The sequence below is a fragment of the Zosterops lateralis genome (assembly GCF_965231275.1).
Source record: "Zosterops lateralis genome assembly, chromosome: 4".
NCBI lineage: Eukaryota > Metazoa > Chordata > Aves > Passeriformes > Zosteropidae > Zosterops > Zosterops lateralis.
The window spans coordinates 60,825,395-60,852,092 of NC_139765.1; the positions used below are offsets into that span (position 1 = coordinate 60,825,395).

General features: G+C 40.1%; 1 protein-coding gene across 4 annotated transcripts in view; it reads left to right on the forward strand.

The window, feature by feature from the left end:
* The window catches only part of SRPK2 (SRSF protein kinase 2), an 87,001-nt gene that overhangs the window by 57,594 nt on the left and 2,709 nt on the right, over nucleotides 1-26,698 (forward strand). For 2 of the 4 annotated variants that reach the window (XM_083858922.1, XM_083858921.1), the window contains exons 7-14: nucleotides 1,202-1,367; nucleotides 3,431-3,456; nucleotides 4,951-5,197; nucleotides 6,151-6,639; nucleotides 10,466-10,566; nucleotides 10,671-10,778; nucleotides 20,038-20,107; nucleotides 21,350-21,442. In XM_083858922.1, coding sequence (XP_083715048.1) covers nucleotides 1,202-1,367; nucleotides 3,431-3,456; nucleotides 4,951-5,197; nucleotides 6,151-6,639; nucleotides 10,466-10,566; nucleotides 10,671-10,778; nucleotides 20,038-20,107; nucleotides 21,350-21,442 — 1,300 coding nt within the window. Of the gene's footprint in view, nucleotides 1-1,201; nucleotides 1,368-3,430; nucleotides 3,457-4,950; nucleotides 5,198-6,150; nucleotides 6,640-10,465; nucleotides 10,567-10,670; nucleotides 10,779-20,037; nucleotides 20,108-20,820; nucleotides 20,914-21,349; nucleotides 21,443-26,698 lie in introns of all 4 variants that reach the window. The other 2 variants (XM_083858924.1, XM_083858923.1) reach the window with 2 other exon arrangements.

Sequence of the window (26,698 nt, forward strand, 5' to 3'; positions counted from 1 at the left end):
AAACACAGGATTTATGGATTTGTGTCCTCATCAGTGCTGAGTACAGAGGGTCAATCAGTGCCCTGGTCCTGCTGGCCACACTATTGCTGATACTGCCAGGCTGCCATTGCCTTCCTGACCAGCCAGACACACACAGGCTCGTGTTCAGCCACTGTCAACCAGCACCCCCCCGGTCCTTTTCCCTGGACCACTTTTCCAGCCACTCTGTCCTCAACCTGTGGCACTGCCCTGGGGTTGTTGTGACCCAAGGGAAGGACCCAACACTTGGCCCTGTTGTACCTCACATAATTGGCCTCAGGCCATCATCCGGTGTGTCCAGATCCTCTGCAGAGCCTTCCTGCCCTCCAGCAAATCAAGGCTCCCACCCAACTTGGTGTCATCTGCAGACTTTGCATGGGTGCACTTGATCCTCTTGTTCTGATCATTGATAAAGATATTAAACAGGACTGGCTCCAGTACTGAGCCCACCACTGGTCAGGGCTGCCACCTGGATGTAATTGCAGTGTAAAAAATCTGTTCCTCACCAAGCTCTTGCTCCTGGTGTCCACTCAGGTTTTTACCCAGCAAACAGTGCACAGCCCAGCCAGCTCTGCATCTTGGGAGGTAGTTGGAAGTGAGTTGGATAAAGGCTCTGAGCAGGTGGTCTGATTCTGAGGTTAGATACAGCTTTGAAGGTGGTATCACTTGGATGAATGTTTGAACCACACAGTCTTCCAACCTGAATTGCTTTTTGAATTCAAACACTTCATACCTGAAAAAAAAGGAAGAGCTTAGTCCTGAAAGATTAAAAAGTTTTTATTTTTATGAGACTGGGATTAACTGTTTACGCTAGTGTGAGTGGCATTTTCAGGTTGCTTATTAAAGATAGTGTAGATCTTTATTCTTTTTCTGCTTGGACAAAACTTGTGCTACACATGTTTTAAATACTGATTTCTGAAAGTTGAATATGAAGCAATTCAGTCATTGCATTGGTGTTATTGTGCATCAGACAATTTTGTTTCATAAGCTTATGTAATTCCATGCTGCAGTGGAAAATTACGTGGTTATGCTACTACTTGGTAATATATTTTTTCCAATTTTTGGCTACTTTTGAGCATTGGGATAAAATCAGGCTTCCTTTAAAATGCAGCCAAAGGCTGAGTTTCTTAATAGATTTAGCTGCAGTTTCAAGCAGATTTAAAGAAAAAATCTTTGTAATTAGGTACTTCAGGGTCTAGATTACCTACACAGCAAGTGCAAGATCATTCATACGGACATAAAGCCAGAGAACATTTTGATGTGTGTGGATGATGCCTACGTGCGCAGGATGGCCGCTGAAGCTACCGAGTGGCAGAAGGCTGGTGCTCCTCCCCCGTCTGGCTCAGCAGGTATGAACAGGGTATTCAAATGCAGTGTAGTGAACTAGCATCAGTATATTATTGCTAGCAGTATTTTGTTCTATGTAAAGTCACATTTTAAATAATGGCATGTGAAGAAATGCATGTCTGTTTAATTCTTATTCCTGCTCTGGAAACTGTCAGGGTAATGATTTCCTACTGGTTTTGCACATTCAAGTTTTCAGGTCCCTAGATACAGAAAAAGATTTACTGGTATAAACTTACTCCCCTCCCAGCCCACAAACTTTAATACCTGGGTTTTAGTCACACTGGAAGCTTGCATCTCTAATATTGACAATTATTAATAATCTTATATAAATTATGTCTATTTCTCTTACAAGTTTGCCAGCATCCTTGTGGAATCATCTGCCTTTGTCTGTTACAACTTATTCTCAAGATAGAATGAAAAGTTTTACATTCATAGTTTTTCACTCTAAAAAATGGAATTTATTGTACCTAACTGAACTCGTGGTAAGCCCATTTTCCTAGAGGTATAAAATGTTTTGTTAAGCTTGCCAAGAGTTTAGATAGGAACTGTACCTTATGTTTAGCTAGGAGAAACCAAGGTGGAGAAGTTCACAGCAATAAGCAAAGACAAACAAGGAGGAAGTGTGGCTTTTCTAGCGATTTTCTTTTTAGTACTATGTACTATGTATTTTTAGTACTATAGTTGCTACTAATTTGCCAATTGAACACATCAGCTACAGGCAGTGGGGATGTAATTCCCTTTGTAATATTGTCAGAAAATATACCACAGATGAAAATCTGTGTGGTATGCTAAAAATACTTTCTATATTGGGAACAAATATAGTAGTCAGAATCCACAGCATTATGTACTTTTAGATGAAAAATTGTATAAATGATGAATATATTATATTGAATTTGACATAATGTGTAATTACATAGCTAGAGATTTTATGTTACTTGTGTGAAAATACCTTCATTTTGTTCATGCAGCCTTTATATTGCTTCCTGACATTAAAATAAGTATTATTTTGAGGAATGGTGTTCTTATCACACTTCATTCTTATCAAATTGTAATTAAATATATGGCTTTCCACACAGGAGCTGAAGATGTATTTTCTTTACAGCACTGCAGGAATAGGTTGTGTATAATTTCCCTTTATATAGCTGTGACAGTGCTCAGGTTTAAGAATCTTTTTGAAAACCTTGCCCTTTCAGGGGTATTCAGGCAGGTTTTTCCCTGAGCTTAGCAGCAGGATCTGAACCTATAAAACAACTGTATTTTATTTGGCATTCCTTAATTTCCATAAGCCTGTGTGTCTGAAGAAATTTGTGAGAGGTTCTCCCCTGTTCAGTTCCTCATGCTCACTTTCACTTTGCTTCTGTCTCCCATATTTGGTTATTTCTGTTGGTTTTGATCACAGAGGGGAGGTTTTATGTAGCTTGTGATGCCCTGTTGCATGTGACAGTCAGCATTGCAATCTCATCAGACCCAGTCACTGATGGGATCCTGCTCAGAGGTGCTTGGAAGAGGCCCAGGCTGGAGCTGCTTTTTCTATGATTTGGTGTGTTTTTTGCCTTAGGCACTTCTTCATGCCTCCAGCCCTAGCAATCAAACTGCCTTGTTTCAGAATAAAAACCATGAATATTTGGCTTTTCTGTTGTGTACAACACAGTTGTATCTTTGCTTATATTCCCTGTACTGTTTAAACCAGTCTGTTCCTGCTCCATCAACTGACTACATACATTTAATCTGTGACAGGTCTGCAGTCATTTGAGGTTTTCTATCCATTCTTTATGTTTCAGCCTTTTAAAAAAAAAATTCATTAACTCTCTGCCACCCACACCACAGTGAACATAGATATAGCTGCTAGCTCCTTCCAGTCTCAGATGCTCTAATGGAGACATCAGATGATTTTAGGCAGCTCGTACTTGTAAAGAGTAAAAAGTCTGGCTAACAAAGTAAATTTAACACCGCCTTATTTAGTTGAGAATATTTTTAATTATTTCTACTAGGTTTTGCTTTTATAGAGTTATTTTTGAAAAAGAAAACCTTTATTTAATTTATAATTTATTTTTTGTCTTTTTAGTGAGTACAGCTCCACAACAAAAGCCTGTAAGTATTGTTGTATAATACAATTTAACTGCCTTATTTTCTGTGTTTCTCTGGGTATTAATATGTATTAAACCGTCAGTAGCCTCGACCCTTTTAAAGAGCTTCCTTTGAATAAAGCTTTTATCTTTCAAAGAACATTTTTCTTTTTATGTCTGTGGCCTTACCACTCTTAAGCACAGTATTTCTGTGATGGAAATTCTCACAGACATACAGTTCTATAGCTATGTCAAACTAAGTTAAGCATTGCCATTTTCTTCTCTTGAGGAATAATCCATTCGTTCAAATCCTGACAAAAATGGGTGAATGCACTTAAATATTGTGCATTGCAGGTATCTTAAGGGCATAAAGGCCTTAATCATGCAGGCCTGAAAGTTGAGGCAATTTTATGAGATTTGAAAGATCTCTTTGCCATATACGTATAGCAAATTACCGATGGTAGTACAGCCTTTCAGAAATATTTGTAGTCAAACCTGCTTTCTGTGTGTACAGAGTGTGTATCATTATACAACATGGATGAAAATTATTAAGGTTATAAAATTTAATGTCTTGTTTAGACTATCCCATGGCTTTTTATAAGGATAACAGGATTAACCGATAAACCTTTGAGGAAATGTTTCTCTCTGTTCCTCGTACTTTATTTTTTGATTATGTGAGGATTTCTTACTGTGATATTCAAACAATGAATGAAAATTGGATAGATCTCATTTACCAGATAGTAAAAATAGAAGCCACAATTCTGTTAAAATGGAAGGAAGTGTTTCAGTCAAAGCTCTGATATGTTCATTTTTCATTTCCTTCTTGTTGTACCTGAGGTTTTAATCCTTATGTTATATAAAATGAGAAACTACATAATGGCCATCTGCTATTTGTAATTCATATGTTTTGGGCCAGAAGGGAGTAATAAAAATGTTTTCCTTATGCAAGAAAATAAAACAACACACATTTTATTTATTTGTTTGTTTGTTTGTTTTTATTTTAACAGTGAATTTAAAATTCACTGTTTTCAGTCTCTTTAGTTTTCTTGTGTCTTTTTTCTCAGAATACTTTTGCTGGTTATTACCTGCATTATATATAGAGAGATCAAATACTAAATTTATGTGCAAACAACTAATATGATATCCTATTATTTTCCACATTCAGTATCCTCTGTTTATCTGGATTGAAGTTCAAGATTATTGTGTTTACTCAAGGTTATAGGATTTTAGAAATTTTATTATGGCATCTTAGATGTATAGATGTATTTTGCTCTTGTATCTAATAATGACCATGTAAAAACATGATTAACTGTGTAAAATTTTGGTGGATTTTTGCCTCATATAATCCTATATCATTCTTGATTTGAAGTGAACTGGAAAAAGCAATATAATTACTAAATTAGTTGCCATCTATTTTCAAAAAAATGGTAATCAAACTGTAAACCAAACAGTTTGGTGTGAGATGCCTTGAAAATAATTAATTACTTTTTTTTTTCTATCTTTGGTAATAATATTTCAGGTTGGAAAAATATCCAAAAACAAAAAGAAAAAACTGAAGAAAAAACAGAAGAGGCAAGCTGAGCTGCTGGAAAAACGCCTGCAGGAAATAGAAGAACTAGAGCGGGAAGCTGAAAGGAAAAAAATAGAAGAAAATGTAACCTCAGCTGTACCATCAAATGAGCAAGAAGATGAGTACCACCCAGAGGTGAAACTAAAAACAGCTGATATAGAGGAGGTAGTAGATGAAGAACCTGGAAATGATGATGGTTAGTATTACTTGTTTTTATTGACCCTGAATTTACTGTTTCAGAGGGGAAAGTAATTTTGTGATGTTGGATCTGGTGCAGCAAACAAAATCTCCAAACTGTCCTAGATCATTATGTTAATTTTCTCCTGTAACTACAGAACATAAAAAGGTAAAAGAAAAATCAAACCCACTACAGAAGTGAAGGGAACCATCAATAGCAGTCTATAGCTAGAAACAATTAAAAAAAGCTGTAGAAAATTCAACAGAACAGTCACCATGCCACATTAAGTGGAATAACTGTGTATCCTGGTAAAGTAGAAGAGCAATAAGATGCATTTTTCTATAATATTATTGTAGTAGTTGGCGTCATCATTGCTTTCCCCTTTTCTTCTTACAGTGGTTGTTGTAATGATCTATCAGGTAACAAAGATTGCAACTTCTTCACTAAAATGTTAGATGTATCTTGTTAAAATTCCTGTTCAGTCGTGGTGACTTGGACCATAATCATTATGGTGCAGCTCCATTCTGGCTTCCCTGATTTTCTTGTCAGCTCCTCACTCCTGATAAAGATGTAACTACTGAGATTGTAGTTCAGTTTGGTTTGTTTTTGTTCTGCTCTTACAGAGAATTTTCCTACTTCTATGATGACTCCCTGTTGGCACAGATGGAATTCTAGATCTATAAAGGCTTGCTTTCAAGGCCTCATTCATCTTACCTTCATAACATTATTTTCTTCTGGATTGTGCCCTCCTGAACCACTTCCCATTGTTTATTTTTCCAACAGCCTTCCTAGTCCTTTCTTTTGCCTTTAATTTAGATTTTAAGGTTTGCATATTTTAGTGGTAGTCAGTGTTTCCTTGTGTGATATGTCAGAAGTCAGGTAGTTAGTGAAGAGGTAAAAATGATGAATGCCTAGTTTTAGTCTGGTTTATTGATGTATGATATAATGTGTTGCTTGCTGAAATTTTTCAGGTGAAGCAGAAGATCAGGATGAAAAAGAAGACACAGAGAAGGAAAACACTGAAAAAGATGATGATGTTGAGCAGGAACTTGTCAACACTGACTCTACAGACCCTAAGTGGATAGAATCCCCCAAAACAAATGGCCATATTGTGAACGGCCCATTCCTATTGGAACAGCAGATTGAAGATGAAGATGAGGAAGAGGAAGAATGTCCAAATCCAGAGGAGTATAATCTTGATGATCCAAATGCAAAAAGTGATTACTCTTATAGCAGCTCCTATGAACAGTTTAATGGTGAATTGCCAAATGGACGTCATAAAATTCCAGAGTCCCAGTTCTCTGAATTTTCAGCATCAGTGTTCTCTGGGGCTCTGGAGTCTGTAGCTTGTGGTTCTGCTGTTTCTGAAGGATCAACTGTAACTGAAAGAGAGGAGAGCAGCCCATCTCATGACAGGAGCAGAACGGTTTCCGCTTCCAGCACTGGGGATTTGCCAAAAAGTAAGTGCTCTTCTAAATGACTTTCAGCATGGTCTAGTAGCATGGGTGTGTATTGTAGTAAATGAAAAAGGGAGGTAAATGGAATACAAAGGTAGTGATTAGCTTAAGAAAAGATAGTTTAAGTAAATTGGGTGATTTTTCTTGCAGAACTGTGATTCATGGGTTATTTTCCACTCTAGAACTTGCTTTAAAGGGGTATGAGATAAATAAATTATCATAAAATAAATATTTGCACTGACAAGTCAGTCTACAGGTGAAAGAAAAAAGGAAATCTATAGTTGCAAATAAACATCATTCCTGTAGTTTAAAGGTAGCAGATGAGCATGAGATCATGTAACCTGACATCCCTTTATAACAAGTCAATAATATACCATCTTTTAAGCCCAGTAACCTTTATTGTTTGCTTAAAATATATTTCTCAAAGAGAAAAATACCTGTTCTTAAATGGACAAATAAAATTATAATCTGGTGTGATTGAAGTGTGTTCCACTGCTTGGTACTCTGAATTATTTTAGAAGAATTGTAGCGAGTTTGAAATTGTCTGGCTGCAGCTTCTGTTACTTCTTATCACATCGTTTCTCAGTCATATTAAAAAATGCTGTAATGTGCTGTGTTTTCATTCATTAATTGTTCTTTCTGTGTCAAACAGTTCCTGTCTTAACCTTTTATTAATACTCAACAGGGCATGTTGCCAACCCTGAACTCAGTATGGGTTTTCTATATTCAGCATGGTTTTGGACATTTAAATTCTGGCCATCAATCCAGAACTTTTCCCTGTAAATCCTGTTTGCCTCTAAATCTATTTGAAGACATGGAAGGTGAAATCTTGGTGTCATTGCAAAGAGCTGGATTTTTGCCATTGAATTAAATAGCTTCAGCATATTACACATAGGTCTTACTTACAGTGCCAGTGGTTAAATTATAAATATATGGGTTTCAACTTTAATAAAGAAAATACTGAGACTAAATCTGTAAGCGGATAGAAGAAAATGGGAGCTTAGGGAGAAGATCACCAAGCCTGCCATCAACATTGTCACAGATGAAGTTACTAAATTTAAATAGAGCTGCACTGAAAAATACAGTCAAGTGTATTTCTTGGTTTAAGACTTTAGAAGAGCAATTCACACAGTTTTTTACAGGGTCTGACAGGTAGGGTAAGAAATAGGAAATAAAATACAGCTCAGTAGAGCTGCATTGCTGGAAGATCCAGCCAAGTAAATCTTCTAGTCCATCTCCTTGTACTCCAAAGTCCCTGAAACAATATAGAGGAAGTTCCTGGATGCCTGGTAGTTTCTTCCTTTGTTCTGCCAGCTCTATATAGGCAAAATAACTCCACTGCTGTTTCCTGGGGTAGTGTGTAAAATCCTCATGTCTTCAGAGATTAAAGCCACTTTTGTCCTCGTGGAAACAGCTTTTCTCCATAGCTGGAGAAACAAACCTACTTTATTCCTCCTTGATGTTACCCCATCAGTTCACACACCTTTCTTGCAAAGAGAGAAGACAGATAGTAAATTCAGGGATAGTTGACTTTTTTGAAGAAAGAGGAAAAGTTGAATGTAACAGGTATTAATGGCATCATATTGAGTATAACAGTAATAAAACAGATTAAGGTATTTAGAAAGAAGCAGCATACAGGAATTGGAGGCTATTTAGTATTTTTAAATTGTGCTACATAATTTTTCACTATATCTTTATTGTCATTTCTGTGTACTGAAGTAGACTTTTATTTGTTCCTCTTTCTTTAGGCATTGCTATGCATTGTTAAGTGACATGGTTTCACCCTTTTTTTGGGAGGGTACTTGCTTTATTTGGTGCACAAACCAATTTGTGTTGAGTGGATGAGCAGTTTTTATCTTTTTCAAGTATTCACTGCATAACCAATGCCCTGAAGATAGATCTGTAATTTCCTCACGACTCTCCTCCTCCTCTTTGCAGTGTTTGAATGTTTGCTAAGTACATTGTCATGCTGAGACTGTGAGAATTAAGGTGATATTTCTTAATTTTTATGGAACTAGGACACAGAAGTCTTCACTAATTTTGTGCACAGGTTAAGCTTATTTGGATGCTTTTTTGTGAGCACTTTCTAGAAAATACATTTGGTCTGACTTCACTTTCAGTTGTAAATGACCTATGTTTGTCAAATACAGAATCCAGGAATTCATCTTTCAGAAGAGACAGGACTTAAACATCATAAGTTTTTAGAAAAACACAAAAGTATAGGCACTTCCCATTACCTGCTCAGGTCCCTCTCTTAGGAAAAGGTTGAAGAAAGCTGTTGCCTAATGCCATATTCAGATGTCTTAGTCATGAGGCTTTTCTCCCCTCTTCATTCCACTTTATTTACTGTAGTCTTTCAACAAGACGTGTGGGAAGGATTTATCTGGTGTTGTCCTTTTTTCTTTTTTTTTTTTTTTTTTTTTTTTTTTTTTTTTTTTTTTTTGCAAAGACTACTGAACTGAGAAAGGTCCTGTTATTTCTTCAGTAATGCATGTGATTGTGTTAAAAAAATTACACTGTACTATGCAGCATGTTTTTAAGGGAAGACTTTAATATTAAGCTTACTAGTCTTACCAGTTCCTATCTTTTGAGTGTTTTACTTCTGTCCTTATGTTGTGTTTTTTTATAAACTTGAGTCTTGGATTCCATTCCAAGTGCTTTTTTTGGACATCTGTTTGTTGAGGTCACTGCCCCCTCTGCTTTTACTATTTACTGCTATATTTTCATTCCCCCTCTCCTCCAGTGGACCCTGCCACTTTCTTTTCTAGCTGGCTAATACTCAGTGCTCTGATGACCCGTTCAGGCTTCCTGTGGCAGCTGTTGAAGATCTGAGCTCAGTCACTCCTAATTCACCATTAGACATCCAGTGTTTTTTGTCCTTGTCCCATGTCTGGTGTATTTTTCCTCTTCCAAGTCTTTCACTAGTTTATCAGATCATTGTGGTCACAAGTGCTTTTTTGGATCTCGAACCTTTTTCTTATCTTACCTTCAATTTCCAATTTACACCTTGTAGCTCTGGGACAAGGAAACAGAGGCCAGTCCTCTGTGCTTACCTGTGATTTGTGATACCTGGTTCTGTCTTCTGCCTTCAAGTCATCTGCTTTCTTTTCCAAGGCAGTTTGGGACATAGCAGGTGGAATGTCAAAACCTCCACCGGTCTGTGTTAAGGTTTCAGTGTTCCAAGACCCTCTAAAGATTGCAAGATAATTCAGATTAAAGTTCTGCCTTTTTAGTCTGGATCATAATTGATGCAAACAGAACCTTCAGAGAACTTTGAATGCTGAATTATTTGTGAAAAGTATGACAGCCCCTAGGCTCTCAAATTAGCCAGATTTCAGTGAGTCTTTTACCCCTTGGGATGGGCTTACAAAACAAAACAAAAACAAAGGAACAAACAAAATCCAACCAGATTTTATTTACTGTAGCCAGGCATGGAAGTGCAGGATTTACTTTCTCAGCCAAACTGTTCCAAGACCATATCTTTCATGTGTGTAGTGGGTGAGTTCTTGGAGTCTGAGTTTTAACATTTTCTGTCTGAATCTGTTCTGGGAAATATATACACTGGTTTTACTTAGAAGTTCTTCTGGATATTATAGTAATAGCCATTTGGCAGCTAAAAAATGGAAAAAATTTGCCCTTGAAATGAATAAGGATATTTAGAAATCAGGATAAGAAATCCTATTTATATTGCTTTAATTTCTTGTAACATTCAGCAAATTATTTTGATGTCTTCAGTGTATGACAATGCTGAATGAAGTTTCAAGGCAAAACTGCTTAAAGATAATAATGGGTTTAACATCCTAACTGTTCTACATTTTGCTTGTGTTAGCAAAAACTCGTGCTGCTGACTTACTGGTGAATCCACTGGACCCAAGAAATGCAGATAAAATTAGAGTTAAAATTGCTGACCTGGGGAATGCCTGCTGGGTGGTAAGTGTGACTACATCATTTTAACTGTTCACTATTTAGAACAGGTTTTTTATAGTCTTTTTTTTTTTTTTTTTTTTCCATTAATGTGGTTCTTTCTGTTTTAGCATAAACACTTCACAGAAGACATCCAGACAAGACAGTACAGATCCATAGAGGTTTTAATAGGAGCAGGTTACAGTACACCTGCTGATATCTGGAGTACAGCATGTATGGTAAGAACAACGCAATGTGTACTTTACAAGGGTAGAGCTCCTAAAAGCAGTTGTTTATTAAGTGAGGAAACCTGATGGGGGATGGTTTTGATGTTTTGACATAAATACATTTTCGTAAATGATGCTGTATCAGATAACTGCTGATGATTTCTTCCCTTTCTTTCAATTTCTCAAGCTTTAATCAAAAGGAAATATTTTAGAGAGCACATCTAATTTTCATGTGATGCATTTTAAACTTGTAGTCAGAAACATGCAACTTTAGAGAGAAAATATGTCTGTTTTGAATGACAAAAATGTAACTGAAAAAGTACAACTGCTTGTTTCATTCTAGTCTTACAGTCTGTGCTACTGTTAGCTGTAATTACATTCCTTTTGCTTGTGTAGATTAGCAAAACAATGAAATACTTTAAATTGGTGCCAAGTGCAGTGAAAACATAGATTGAATTAGGCTTGGTTCTGAACTTCCTAGAGAACGAGTCCAGTTTATTGATGTAAAATATGTGGCAACATTCTGTAGAATTAGTTTTAACACAGAATCAAAACTACAGCTTTTTAAGAGTCTTCAGAGAACAGAAAAAGTAAAAACTTAATCATGCCGCTTTCTGAAACGCTCTTTTGTCTCTATGAGGATGAACAAGCTGCATGCATCTTCTCATTAACGATAGTATGTATTTCCAAAAACCAAATTTAGGAATACCTTTGCCTATTTTAAAAGTGAAAACTTGATCAAATCTTTATATTTTACGAATACATGTCTGATAAGAGTAAGTGTGTGAGGAGGAGGAGAAGACTCAAATACTAGACACAGTTTGCAGGCGTGGGTGATGAGAAGAATTACGTAGCTCAGAGGGAGAGGAGGAGGATTGAAAGGAACATAAAATCCTACAGATATTGTAAGTTCAGCAGGCCATGTGTTGGAAGTAACTAACCCATAAGTGAAATTGAAGTGTGCTTTCTCTGGAGTTTAATACTAGCTTTGCCTTTAGTGGACTGAAAACCCATCTGTTTCCAAATTCACTCTTCTAGGGGGGACAAAATGGAGAATTTTTCTATTACATTGAAAACGAAGCATATAAAATATTCCACAGTTTGTTCTTTAATTCTTTTAATTATTCTTCTCTTAACTGACTACAAAATCATTATAGAGACTTTGTTCTGTTACCTAGTATGCTGTAAACCTCAGCTGAACTTGATAACCTTTTTTTTAATTGGACACTCTCCATTCATCTTTAAGTTATATCTATTGCTGCTAATTTTATAGTCTTATATAGTCCTTTAGTCTTGTAGCTAAAGGCATATAAGGCAGGCTGAAGTCTATCTAGAATTGTGTTTAAAGATAGGGGGGTACTAAATAGCAATATCACACCTAAGAATATGATATTCTTGCAATACTTGGGGCTGCCCAGCCTATTACAACTTCTCCTTCGTATTATATAAGTGTTACTGCTTTCTTCAGACTCAGGGAAAGAAGAAAGCCTAAAGCGTCACTGCCACTGGAGGTATCTTAACTCAGATTCACAATTATGTATGAAATTTCCGTATTTTAATGAGAAAAATATGTTTCTTCTTGTTATGTAAGCTCTCAGACAGAATTACAGCACTTCTGCCTCAGATGCTTTACTGTCTTCTGTCACAGTTCTTAGGTTTTTGTCCTTAAGAAATGCAGTAGAAATTTTAAAACATTACAACAGTGACATACTGTTGTTGAATTCAGTTGTCATCATGGTATAGTTGTGTAAAAAACAGAGATCAGCCTCTCAAGCTCATAGAAAAAATTCATCATTTGCAAACCACCAGAATCTGTTTGCACTGCTGTGTGGCTGAGGAAATCGGTCAGAGCAATGGGGATGCTGATCCAGGATTAGATGGAAAACAGCTCTGAGGTAGGGATTGCCTTGAAGACCTTAATACCTCTTCCTGCAGAGGACTTGTAACAGATTAATGGCCAGGAAAGCATTCCTGATGTGGTACTGCAAACTCACAAATAACTTATTTAGGCTGTCTTTGGAAATGATGGGAACTTCTCCAATCCCTAAGGCAGTCAAGAAAATATTTTACTGCCTCTACAGCCCCACTTGCTTTCTCAAGTTTGGTTTCCTTATTATACCTAGATTGGGTTCAGAAAATGCCCTTCTAGGTTATCTTTTTGTTGTTCCATATTTAATTCACTCTGATCCATGTTTACTGTGTTTTCAAAGGGATTGTCTGCTGGAGCAAGTGATGTTTATTTTCAGCCAAAATACAACTCAGATACCCTGTTAGCCTTGTGGTCCAGGACTGCCAAAGGAGAGCAGAGGTGACTTTGCTTGTAGAAGTCCTGAGTCATTAAGGGCATTTTTGGAAGCAGTAGTGTGCAAAATGAGTGGTCCAACAGTATTTCCATTACTTTTTCCTTGGCATGTTTCCATCCATCCATACTTCACCTAATGTGACAGCACCAAGCATAGATGAACTCTGCTTAGCTTGCAAAATAGAAGATTTTCTCCATGTGCTTTGTATCCACTGCTGTGTCAGATATTCTAGCTTGCATCTCCATTTTAAAAATTGCAACAAAAAAGGCCTTTCTTGGAACTTAGTTTCTGTAGGATTTCTGTGTCAGAGATTTATGTATACATAAAACACACCAATCTTTTTATGTGTGCTGGATTATATGAAGGATAACTTGGAATGCTTGGTACCAGGATTCACCTGGGGTCTTAACTTGGTCTTGTGCTTTATAGATCTCCATTTGAGCCTGAGGTTTTCATTGCCTGTTGCTCGCTAATGAAATAATCTTGCTCACTGAGGGTAGCACTCACCATGAGTAGCCCAGCTACCTGTTATTGTATTGGTTTGTATTTATGGCATAAAGTGTGTTGTTAAGCACAGAAGGTTGTGTTTTATCTCAGCAGCAGTAATAGGATGTCTTTTTCCATCATACCATTTGCCTGTCCATTTTACATAGTCTTAAATAATAAGGATGAAGATGAGTTTTTTAAGCAAGGCCTCTGATAAACAGGCCCTGAGCATGCAAAGCATCTGTGTTCCTGTGTGCACAGCAACTTCCAGAATATCCCCTTATGGATTTTCTGGGACATGGTACATTGTGTCTGAATGGAGAGCATTCCTTACCTGGGCTCAGTTAGTTTAGGATGGCTTTGTCTAGGCAAGAGCTCAATGGTTTTGATTCATCTTCCAGGAAAGAACAGTCTTGATGTATTTGTATTGACTTTAATATGAGAGTAGCCAGTTTCTGATCAGAATTACTTGTGCTGGGAGTGTATGTAATCAGAGCCATATAAGGGCTCTACCTAAACAGCAAAAGTGGGCAAAGTAACTCAGTGCTAGTAGTCTTGCAGTGCTGTTTCTTTGGTGTTACGCCAGTGAGTAAGGAGCATTGCAAGCCAACAGCCTGTGAGCTGAACCTTCTAATTTTAGATAGTTCAGCATTGCCCAGTTCTTCTGCCAGAAACTTCTTTGAATCAGGTGTGAAGGATGAATGTGAATATCCTCAGACCAGTACCAGTTCTCTGCTCAGGTGATCTGAGTTGCAGAGTCTCTAAGAAAAAAACAAATAAAGGAAGGGAAGAAAGAGGATGATGCATCTCTTTGGTGGCTTATAATCAGTGCATGCGTGCAGTGCTGTGGAGGAGGTTAGATGTCAGTGGGGTTTTCCAGACCACAGCAGAGTTGTTTGCTTGTTCAGTGCTTGGCAAAGAATTCCACAAAGTGTAATTTACATTTTTTCTCTAGACTTTGGTGATCTTGTTGCTGTCATTTGCTGGACATGCGTAAGTTTGGTTAGGAAATCGTACAGTGGGCTTTTATTTTTCTTTTAACATTGTGGCCTGTTTAAGTGGAATACTCAGCTGCTCTCATGGAAAGCTAGACACATTTACTAAATTTTAGATTATGTTCCCTTTCTGTACTAAGCCCTAATTTAATTCTGCCAACAGGGAGGTGCATCTCTCATTTTCACCCAGAAAAGGGAATAGATTTGGAGCCAGCAGTACCCTTGACAGGATTGAGAACACTCTTGATGATTTAGTTGTATTGGTTTGAGTTTCCACGTGAACAGTATTGAGCGTGTTGCTTTCTTTAGAGCAAAAACTGAACAGACACTGAGTGATTTAGCATTTCCTAAATCCCAGAAAACATGGAACACAGTACTCCACTGCTGCTGCCAAGAAATCCTGGCATGATAAGGGAGTTAGTACTGGCAGACAGCATCCCTTTGTATTGGTTCTGGAAATGACTGCAAGCACCACGATTCCACTGCTTTTCCTTGTTCCAAGTCTCCTTGGATTGGAGACAGGAAAGGCACCTGAAGTGGTGAATCTCATCATCTGAATTTTGTTCATTACTTTTGATTTGAGCTGCGGGTAAGAGGTGACTGTGTCACAGGCTAGGATGTGAACAAGGCTTTTTAAGTTTTTAACACTTTTCTGAGGTGTCTTTTGTGAAGAGCTGTGATTCCTGCAATCTTCTCTTTGTAATAAGACCTAACAAACAGATGACAGATATAGATCAGCAGGAAGTCAGAGAAGGTGAAAATTGTACTTGGTATTTTATCTACCCAAAGAGAATGATGAAAGGATATCGTAAGTTGTGTTAAAATTAAACCTACATGTAAGTGCTTGTAGGTAAATTGCAGGCTTGTGCCTGCAGTTTATTTTTTTGTATGATAATCTATAATGTGGAGTGAAGAGATAACTGTCCTTAACTCTTCCAGTGTTGTAAGCAGGGAAAAAATGATCATGTCTCCATGGGATCATGAGTATCATCATGTTAGTATGTGTGAATGGCACATACTAAAGGTGTGATAACAAGCATCAGTCTGCACAGAAACAGTATTTTGAGGAAAAATGGAAAATCAAAAATGTGGTTTTTAGGGGAGAAAAAGCTGAAGTTGCTATGCATGTATTTTTCAGTAGGCAGATACAGTACAGAATGCTGTTATTACTCGCTGTACACCCTTTTTGAAGGTGGTGGGTGGACAACCTGAAACACTCAAAAGAAAATGATTTCCCAGAGGAGCTGACTTTCCAAAGCAACTACTCAGTATGTGCATGATTCCAAGATCAGAGTAGAGCAAATAAAAGAACCCTGTTTCCTTTCCAAGCATCCCATGCAAGTCTCTGTTTTGTATATTTGGCCTTCCTTACCACGCACTAACCATGCAAAAAGTCTTTCATACTCTTCCCATTGCCTGGCTTTGCAGATGGGAGAACAAACTGTCAGTTGGGGTGTGTATTTTAAAAAGCTTTCTGACCTTCTTTCCATGCTCTCACTGACCTGTGGAACAGTGTTCTTAAAACCAAGCCTGTTTTTAAAGCAGTTACAGTCTTCTCATTCACATCTCTTCATTTCTGCTGGGGCACAGAAGCTCTGGGCAAGAGCTGCATCTCATCTGTCAAAATAATAATTCTGGCCTATAGCTTGTTGTTCTTTTTCAGCTGGGGCTTCAATTCAGGGAGGCTGCTGCAGTCCAAGTGAATTGTTCTTCCAGTCCTCTCCCAGACAGCTTTCCCTAGGCATGCATCCATTTTTCAATCACCAGATTGAGTCCACAGCTGTCACACAGTGAAAATGCAGCCATTTCCAATTGTGTGGTTAGATATGGGTCCATTATATAGTGATGTCACCAGTTCTGTGCTGTGGTAGGTTCACACACAATCGTGTGGCAGGAAAGAAATAGAGCCTCTTCAGAGGCTATAAAACAGCAGTGTTACCATTTATATCAAAGGTTCACCATCTGCACATGGAGAAAAACAGTCTAGACTGGTTTTCTGTGAGAACCTTTGGAAAGTGGTAAGTAGAAATTGCCAGAACAGTCAGTAAGGATGGATGGTTGCCTTGGGCTTCTGTGCCATATGTTGAGTGTGCTGCATCTAATTTTTTATCTCTATATAATAAATGAAATGCTGACTTCTCTTGATGTAAATGTCAACATTAAGTAAAAAAAATTATGGTATTTTAAAGTTGGAGTCAAGAAAGTAGTTTTTAGAAATTATTACTTTAAAAAGGAAAGTGAGTAAATATGGTTAGTCTGTATTTGTAGCATCATAGAAATAATAGAGAAATTTAGGTTTAAAGTGATTTCTGGTATCTGCCTCCTTCCTGAACAGGGGTGGTTGTCAAAGGTAGATGAGGTCACTCAGAGCCTTGTCCAGCTGGGGAGTGATACAGGTACATACCTCAGGATGTACCTGTAAAGAATGGCATTTCCACAGCCTTTCTGAGCAGCCTGTCCCAGTACTGAGGCAGTCTCACCAAAGAATTTTTTTTTCCTCATGTTTGATTGGAATTTCCCATCTTGCTGCCTGTGTCTGCTCTATGTTGTCTTTTCATGGGGTAGAGTGTATCTTATTCTTCTCCATTGTTGCCTTCAGGCAGTGAAGTGCAGCAATTAAATCCTTTCTCCCCTTCTCCCAGCTCCTGCCAGCCTCCCCTCCTGCGTCCTCTGCTCAGCCCCCAGTGATGCCTGGGGCCAGGTCCTCCCTGACCTTTCTCCACAGGGTGTCTCTCAAGCTGGTGGCCCCAGACTGGTCACAGCTGGGCAGGCCAGACCTGTGGTCACTGCGCTGCCCTCGAGATCTCAGTCTCCTCGTGTCACAGTGTCAGTGACCTCTCTTATGGGGATTGGGGGGCATTATGTGCCTACAGGTGGGTGTAAACTGTGGGTAAGTACTGAGAATGCCCAGGAAGTCCAGAGCAGCAGCGGTTCCCCTGCCAGAGCTGTGGCTCTCAGTGGCAGCAGAGACCTGCTCTTCCAGTGGCACTCACTGGGTAATGGCACAGGATTTCCAGTGCACCACACCTTTAGACAATGGTTTTAAAGAGCAGAAGAACCCCGACTGATACAATTCAGAGATGTGATTTGCCTTCTTACAGCTATTTATGTGTTTATTAATGTATCTCTAATGCTGATTCTTCATGATAAAAACCTAGGTCTGGGTTTTATTATTTTTTATACAAGGACAAATTAATTTAATTTGTCTTGCACTGTGTAGCCAGTCTGTCCTGAAAATAGCTGGGAGCATACTACCAGGTTGCCAGAGATGAACCTGTGAGACATTGTCTTCCATGGATGCTAAGAACCATCATAACAAGTATTTATCACAGCACCTGCCTCTGGTGCTGTCCTTGTGTGCATCTGAGTCAGAAGTATTTTTGTTCTTAGAGTCCTTTAGGGAGAGTCAGAAAATCAAATGTGTCACAAGCTACGGCTCCAGCCCATCCTGGGCGTGGAGTCAGAGTTGCAAAAAGCAAAAGAGAAGCATCATCATAATTTTCAAAAGCATTAGTTTTTGTTCAGTGTGAGGGTGGTCTACATATCTGAAATCTATGAGAGCTTTCAGCCCTTGTAATACACAAACTGATCTCAGAATGTCACAGCAGTATGCTTAACTCTCGTGCTTCTCTATAAACAGTTTTCATAGTTCTTTAGTTTAATCTTTTTAGTCCCACGCAGACATATCAAGCTATTAATACTTCATTTTTGGGACAGAAACTATGTTCTTGTGTAGTCTACCTCTGTGGCTAAATTCATCTGCATTTCCATTTTCTCCAGGGATCTGTGTGTAATAGCAGTGAGTTTCTCAGTGTCCTCAGGAATCGGTATGTGCTCTCCTGGGAAAGGTGGTCCAGCTTTTCCTATGAATAAATAACATTGCCATGAGATACAGAGAGGACGCTTGGGTCTCCTCCATCTCATCTCAGGAGAGTAACAATGTTGTATTTAGAGATCTCTCCCAGTGATTACTTCTGGCTGCTCTGAACATTTACTTCATTTTAGAAACCTGGTGTTTTATGAAGTCCTTCAGATTTTTTTTCAGTTGTAAAATGAAAACTGTCAATCTTGAGCTAAGAGTGGATTAAGAAAAGTAGTGAATGACTGTTTATTAGTGATAGTAACTTTAGAAGTTAAAGGCCTGTTCATAGGATCAGCAGAAATGTCAACAAGGAGTGTTCTTGGCTGCTATGTGTGATTGCAATGAGTTATGTTGGCTGTAGCCCACTTGGATTACACTGCAATTCACAGCTTGAAGAAGCCAAATGCTCATAAATAGGCTAAATTTACAGGTGATTTAGCAACTCCACATTGTAAATTGGAACAGAAAAGTGTCTGTTTTCAGGAGACAAGTATTTTGTAGTAAATGTTCTAATGGAGTGAAATCCCATCCTAGAATTGTGCCAGGAAGCTCTGCCTCATTTTTGGAATGCTTTTCTGGATCAGATGTTTTCCCATGTCTTGGACATGGAAAATAGTTTGATGTTTAAACCACCTGGAAAGAATTAGATTCCTGTGGCTGCCTGGGCAATTGGTAAGCCAGAGCTGAAAGAGAATAGTTTAACAAATCAGACCAGCTGAATCCATGTCTGGACACAAGTAGGGGCTCTCATAGTTGCTTCAGTGCCTTGCAGCTTTTTATATTCATTACACCTGTAAAGAGAAACTCAGTTTTGGCCTCACCTAACACAGGGTTAACATTCCATGGAAGCATTTCCTGCCCTGAGGGGATCTGTTCCCCTGTCAGTATCTATCTCATCGTTTACTCTCATCATTGAAATATTAAAAAAACCCTTTTTCAGATTTAGTGTCATCAAAGAAGCTAATTCAAGTGATCAGTTATAGAAATAAATGGAATTTTTTTGTTGGCTAATTTCAAGTGATCAATTACAGTCATAAATGGATTTTATTTGTGATGCAAACTTTTTTAGTTCAGCCTGCAACAGGCAGTCTGACAGGTAAATACCCTTCACGTACATGTGTACACCCTACATGTGTAGCTCTCATTATACATTTAGAAATACCTGACGTGTCTAGAAATAGCTGACACAATCACCAGAGTACACAGGGGTGTGTAAAGCTGTGTTTAACGCTGACTCAGTGCAGCACAGCTGAGCTCTTGGGAGCCTCTCCCTCGGCAGCCTGGTGCTGCTCTGGGCTTGGCAGCAGCGCCACAACTGCAGGGAGGGGCTGCGCTCCAGCCCTCTGTGATTTCCTTCCTTTCCCCCTCCTGCAGGGCAGCAGTGCCTGGGGCTGGGCAAAGGGGGACACGGGGCTCTCCCCAGAGCCTGGTTCCCGCTGCTGCTGCAGGGCAGGAGTGATGTCCCCAGGCAAGTGGCCTCTCCTCAGTCTCACATCCAGTCACAGGCTTCGAGCTTTGAATGTGAATTCCTTCTCACTTCTGAAGTAGCTGTGATGTTTTGCTGACATCTTACGATCAGAAGTGTTACTTCTCCATTACCCATGACTGTGTCTGTTATGTTGTAGGCGTTTGAGCTAGCGACTGGAGATTACTTGTTTGAACCACACTCTGGGGAAGACTATTCCAGGGATGAAGGTATGACTCTTTTGAGGTATTGTAGGAGTTTCTTCATATTTTCATACTCCTCTTAAATTTCCAGTGAGCTTACAGTGGGGTTTAAGTTTTGTATTTGAGTAAAACTGTTCATACACATTGTCTCCAGAATATAAATATGATTTTTTTTCTTTTTAGTTTTAAGTTCCACCACTAGCAGTGGGTGGGCAAAAACTCCCTTCTGCAGATACTCATCTACTTAACAACTGCCTGAAGGAATTAAACTGCCCTTCTTGTAAGATTGCATATGTGTGGAAACCTGATTGAAAATAACAACGTTTTAGTTTAGAAAAGAAATGACAAATTTGAACTTTATTATATTATTCTCTTTACAAGAATGACACTGGAATAATGTTTACATTGTGTATTTTTATTTGAATTAGGCAATTACTAATTTTTTTTTTTAAATCAGAGTTAACTCCTGCTTCCATCTGTATACCTGTCCATTTTCATGCTTGTTTGCTTGTAAATGCTCTTCGCAGTGGTAATGTGGGCATCATTCATTGTTCCTAAATGCTACTAATGATGCCAGAGCTCTGCTGATCCTGGAAACCTCTGCATGGATTTGCTGCAAACATTGTTGATTTGAAACTATTTCTGATTTTTTACTAATTCCAGTTTCTTTCCTCTTCTTTTTTATCCCATCCTTTCCCTGCCCCTTCCACTCCCGTATCCTTTTTTTCTCTCCCTCATAGACCACATAGCACACATCATAGAGCTGCTAGGCAATATCCCAAGGCACTTTGCTCTATCTGGAAAATATTCTCGGGAATTCTTCAATCGCAGAGGTAGTACCTCTTCTTTTTGAAAGGTGCCGTGATGCAGACAGAAGTGGAATTGCTGTTGCTGGTTGTAATCATGTCCCAGCGAGGAGCATTTCCTGAAAACACACAAAAAAATTTGCATTTTGAAAAGCAAAATTCTCAAAGTCTCTGACAGTTTTTTTTTTTTTTTACCAAAATGTTCTGAAAAATAACTATTGGTACATTTTAAATTACATAGCAAAACTTGTTTGTGGCATCTGACCTTCCAAAATTGTTTTAGGAAGGAAGTTTTGCTGAAAGCATTTTTCCAAAGTAGCCACTGAGCAAGCAGTGTGCACTTGTGTTTTTTACCAGGATCAATCTATTTCTGTCTGTACCGGGCCAGTGTTAGTGTGTGCATGCAATGTACTGATTAAACTGTTGTATGTTTCTGTTTTGCTGGCAATGTTCTCCAATGCAGACCACATAGCATTGATCATTGAACTGCTGGGAAAAATCCCTCGAAAATACGCTATGTTGGGGAAATATTCCAAGGAGTTTTTCACCAAAAAAGGTAACGGTATTTATGCAACACTAATTTAAAGCATAATACTATCCAAAAGGAGAATATGTTCATTTACGGGTACTGAAGAAATATATCCATTTTAATGGAGAGCTCTTACTAAAGAAGAACATCGGTGTAAACTTGGCTTTCTGAGAGAAGCTACAATATGTGGTGTTCATTTCAGTATTCGATTTAAAATTCATTTGGGGATGTACTCAGCAAAGTGTGGATGTTAACAGGTGTCTATGTGAATCTGTTGTCTGATGTTCATGTGAGTGTGAGGACTCAAGGATGTGTCGCTTGTAACGTGGGGAAAAATCATCTGTCAGCAGCTTTGGGTCCTACCTAGTGATCCAGCAGGTGCTACTGGTAAGGAATAATGGAGCTGGGAAGGGAATACCTGGGCAGTGGACACCGAGCTGAGTGTGGCTGCTGTCACACCCAGGGAGCAGGCAGAGCAGAGGGGTGTGTGCCAAGTGACGGAACTTGGCCCAGCTGCTCTTCAAGGCAGGTGTGATGCCTCAAGTGTCTTTTATCCCCTCAGTGTATGAGACAGCACTGTGCTGTATGGAGGGACATACAGGATGTCAGGAACATCCTGTTTGACATGCTGGGGGAACACGCAGGGCTGGCAGCCACAGCTGGGGAGGGCACTTCCCTGCTGACCAGAGGTGGGGATTGCCCTGCCCCTGGCTGAGCTGGGCTGTGCTGCAGTGAGGAGAGGGTGTCCAGGGGCTGAGCTCCCCCTGGGAGCTCAGGGTAGTGAGGCAGGACACAATCAGGGATTCGCCCTCCCAGGCACAAGGGCTGCCTGTTCTGTGCTGTGGATATTTCCTGCTCCAGCAGGGCCCTCCCTGTGCCTCTGTGTCCTTAGGGAGGCTGTTAATGGCAGTGAGTGCAGAGGAGGGCAGCAGTGGTGATCTAGGAGGGAGCAGCTGCCCTCTGGGAGAGGCTGAAATGCCTTGGGCTTTTGAGTATGGAGTGAGGTATACATAATCAGGAAGTCAGCGAATAAGGTGAACACAGAGCTGCTGTTTGCCAGCACTCAGCATGTAAGAGCTGGGGGAAAGCCAGTGGAATTTGCAGAGGATGGCTTTAAAACAAGTGCTTCCCTGCACAGCAGGCAGTGAGCTTCAGGAGCTGGCTGCCGGGGGGGCAGAGAGAGGGGCTGTATCAACAGGCTTCAGGCAGTCTCCTGGTAACTGGATGTACAGACTCAAGGCCCAGAGGTCTGCAAATGTATAAAGCAGTAAGAGGGCTGGGCACGAGATACCCTGCAGCACCTCAGACAGGGATTGCAGCTGCTGGAGTGTATCTCACATTCTTGCTTTTCACCTTACAGCTGACAGGTTGGCATTTTCTAATGATGTCATAGAACTGTAAAATGACCTAGCAGTTACTCAGTAACTACAGTGTTGGCAGTGCACAGGAGGGGACAGTTTGCAAAATTCCTGTGATGTGGAGAGTCTCTGGTGCTTCCATAAGCATCTTCAACTGCAGAGTGTCACTCTTGTCCTCTAGGGCCCGAGTGTCAGTGACATTCCTCAGAGACACTGGGGGTGCCTCTTAAATCCTCAGGGTGGGATTAAAGGCTTGGTTCACCAACCACACAACATACAAGTGCAAGTTTGCTGTGGAAGACCGAGTAGATTGGATTCCACCTGTTTCTGCTTAAACCAGAGAATCTCAAATGCAAGACAAGGGAGTAACAAACCAAGCTAATTTTCACACCATACCAGTTACTTTGCTGTTGCAAGTTGGGGAAACTGAAATGTTTTGTGGAAGAAAACTGGAGGTGGCAAGTGTCCTGCTTACTTGAGCATCTTTTCTTTGCATCAGGCACCCTCTTCCCAGTACTGCCAGCCTCTGGTGATCCCAACAGGGGTCTGTGTGTGGTGGGCTGGCAGGGTATGAGGCATAGGCTTCGGAGGTGGCCAGCAAGCTACTGCATATTGTACTCATCTGCTTGTGGCTTGAGCACTGGAGATCAGAAGCCTCAAGGTACAGGTCTGGAAGAATTCCTTACTGTGGTGTAAGGGCAGGCTTAGAAGAGCTCCTGTTTCGAAAACATCAGTCTTGGGTGAAAATCAAGAAATCACAATTTGAGTTTTGCTCCTGTCCATGAGCAAGTTTGACCTCAGAGAGATGCTTTAAACATTTGAGTTATGCTACTGAAGTCCCAGGCACAAAAAGAGTTTACAGGATCAAGTCCTTTCTCAGTAGTTGCCTGAAGCAGTTTTAGACATTCAAATAGGAGGATGCATTTAAAAGAGAAAAAGCATTCGTAAGTTACTTCTTATTCTATAACACAAATGTTCACATATTTTTATAAGGTCTCATCTTGATTGAGCCCAGTAATAACTCCAGGGAGTCCTTTTCTTCAGTGTCTTCATGGAAGCTGTTTTGACAGTAAAAATTATTAATATGTTCTGGCATTAAAATGTAAAACCCTTTCGTTTTTCCTAGATCATGGTCCCTTCTATTTTTCTTCTGGTATTTGCTAGTCATGTTTCCTTGTGAGCTAAACCTGTGCAAGATGCTGGCCAGGTGCTGGCTTTGCCCTTTAGAAGCTGAACAATGAGAAGCAGTGATTGTGATGCTGCTCATTTACCCTCCTGGGAGGGAGGACTCTCTCCACATTCCTGGCTTCCACCCACTGCACCACCAGTGCTTGCCATAGTTCTTGGGATCATGTCATAGATGTGGAGCAGCAGATTATACCCCATTGCTGCTTCCCCAGTCCTTCACATCATCCATGTCTTACTGTTAAATAATCCATCCTCCTCTTGACTTAATTGACATCTTGACATCTTAAATTTGTCTTTGACAAGTTTTATAGACTAGCACTGTGGTTTTTTGTATTACGGTCAGCAGAGAAAGCTTTAAATAGCATTTTTCTTCCTGGTCCTTCAGAAATTTTCTTAGTAATTTCCTTCTGGCTTAACATTCCATTTTTCAGAGGGATCATTGCTGCCTCTGCTTTGGCAACAGGAGTTTTACAGCTCTGACAACTCCGTTGTCCTCTGTGGATTATCTCCTGTGTGCTTCACTATAAAAATCCAAATAAAGAGCTTCTCTGAGGAAGTTCTCAGTATTACATTTTTAGCACTTCTCTGAAAATTCATGCTAATGCCCTGAATACAGATGGTGTCAGACTGGTGGGGCTTGTGCTTTTTTAATTTCTCCCTTAAATATAGGTACAGCCTTGCTCTCCTCCAACTACACGGTACAAACATCTTGAACTAGATGAAAATGTGTGTTGGCAGACACCTCCATTTCCTGTGCTACTCTCACACTTTAGGATGGATGATTCTCATTTCCATCCACACAGGACCCAAAGGAAAATTATTTCTTAGACTTTTTTCCCACCTGAGTCATGTTAATTGTCCTTTACTTACTCTATTTTGTTTCCATGGTTAGCATTATGATCCTTACTGAAAACCGAAGCATTAGTTTGAGTAGCCCCCACACAGATAATTTTTACTGTATCCTATCTTCTTAAGCACGTTTACAATCTTCAAAGAACTTGTGGAAATCTTCAGCCATACTGCTAAAATAGTTTGTTCCTTAGCAGAAGAACTGCTGAGTATTGTGCTGGCCTTAGTATGGACATTCACAAAATGAGGAGTACTTGAACAGCAAGATCTCTCCTTCCGCAGTGGCACCGGGAACCTCATTGTGCAATCTGCCTTATCAGATCTGAGGGAGGAAAGATGCTGGCAATGACAAAATGTGAGTGCAAAGATGAAGACAGTGGGATGGGAACACACACCCACCCTCCCTCAGAGCTAAGCCTTATTTGGTACATGATTACAGCAGCCCTTGCAATGAATGTTGGGAGCTGGAGAAACCATGGGCATGTTTGGGTTTTTTTTAGTAGTTTTCTGCTTGCAGTCAGTAACAAGTCACTTTTCTGTAACTTTTCGGCAGTATTTGAGTTCATGCATTCCTGTTACATAATTTACTACCTGTTCTTGTAAGTAGTCACCAATACACTCTTTTGGAAACCTTCCAAAAGGTAGGATTTTCAGCAGCTAAATTTCAGGGTTGCACAAAGATTTAAAGGACTGAGAGTGAGCCCGGAAAGGAATATGCTGCTCCAAGATTTGCTGTCCTGCCTGTTTTATGGGGCAGCTGTTGGGCTCAAAGCAGAGCCCTTCTGTGCCTGTGGGTATTGATGGGATGTGCTTGTTCTGTGAATGCTCACACATAAACCAGAACGTGGCCTCTGCTGGCACTGCTCACTGTGGGCAGCACACCTTGAGTTCCACACCTGACTCTCCTGCAGCTTGTGGTGATGGATTGTTTGTACACTTGCTCTTGTGGGGACTTTGTGACAGCAGCTGGAGAGCTGCTTTTTAAAGCACTCCACCCTGCCTAGGACCTACTGCTGAGGGCTGAGGCAGCAGAAACAGGCTCTGCTGAGCCTCTGGGGTTTTTAATCCATTGCATTGAGATGTTCAGGCCCTGGGGCAGCTGGACAGACACAGGTTACTTCTCCTGCCCTGGAACTTCTCCAGCCACAGGGATGTGCAGAAACTCTGACCTGTGAGCTGATGGCATTTTGTGGGCAGTAGGTTACAGCCAGGGACAAGCACCACGCTGACAAACCACTTGGCTCACAAGGAGAGTGTCCTGGATGCCCCCACCCCGGGTGGTGAAGTGAGCTTGTGGGGGCCATTTAGCCTCCAGTGCAGGGTGAGACCCCATCACTCTCCTCAGTGTGGAAACCCTCAGGGGTCTCTCAAGTGCTTTTTGCAGTGTCCCATGGAGACTGTCAGGCACATACTTAGGCTTGAGAAGAAGGGAGATGGCCATTGGTTGCATCAAGAGTGTAGAAATTCGGCAGAAAACAACTGCCTTGTGTTTCAGCTGGTCCCCAGAGATCAGAGGGGTTGGGTGTGGCAGGGCTTAATTACTGATTAGTACAGATCAGGCACTTGTAAGTCTGGTCACATTCCAGAAGAACTTTCATCACACAGATTCATGGCTAGTGTAGTTTGTTGAAGCAAGAGGGCATAGATTCATTGAAGTATTAGTGATAAATGCACTGGATCTACCAAGTGTAAGTGCAGTACATACAGGTGTTCCTGGCTGTGGTCTGACACAGTCAGAAGGCAGATGTTACCAAAGAGATGTCCCTGCTTTGGGGGGGAGAGAGGAGCAAGCCTGTTGACTTGTCTGCAGGGTGGGGTCCTGTTCTCATCCTCTCCAGGGGGGATTTCAAATGTCAGATTTATACTTTTGGGAGAAGTGGAGGTGTGA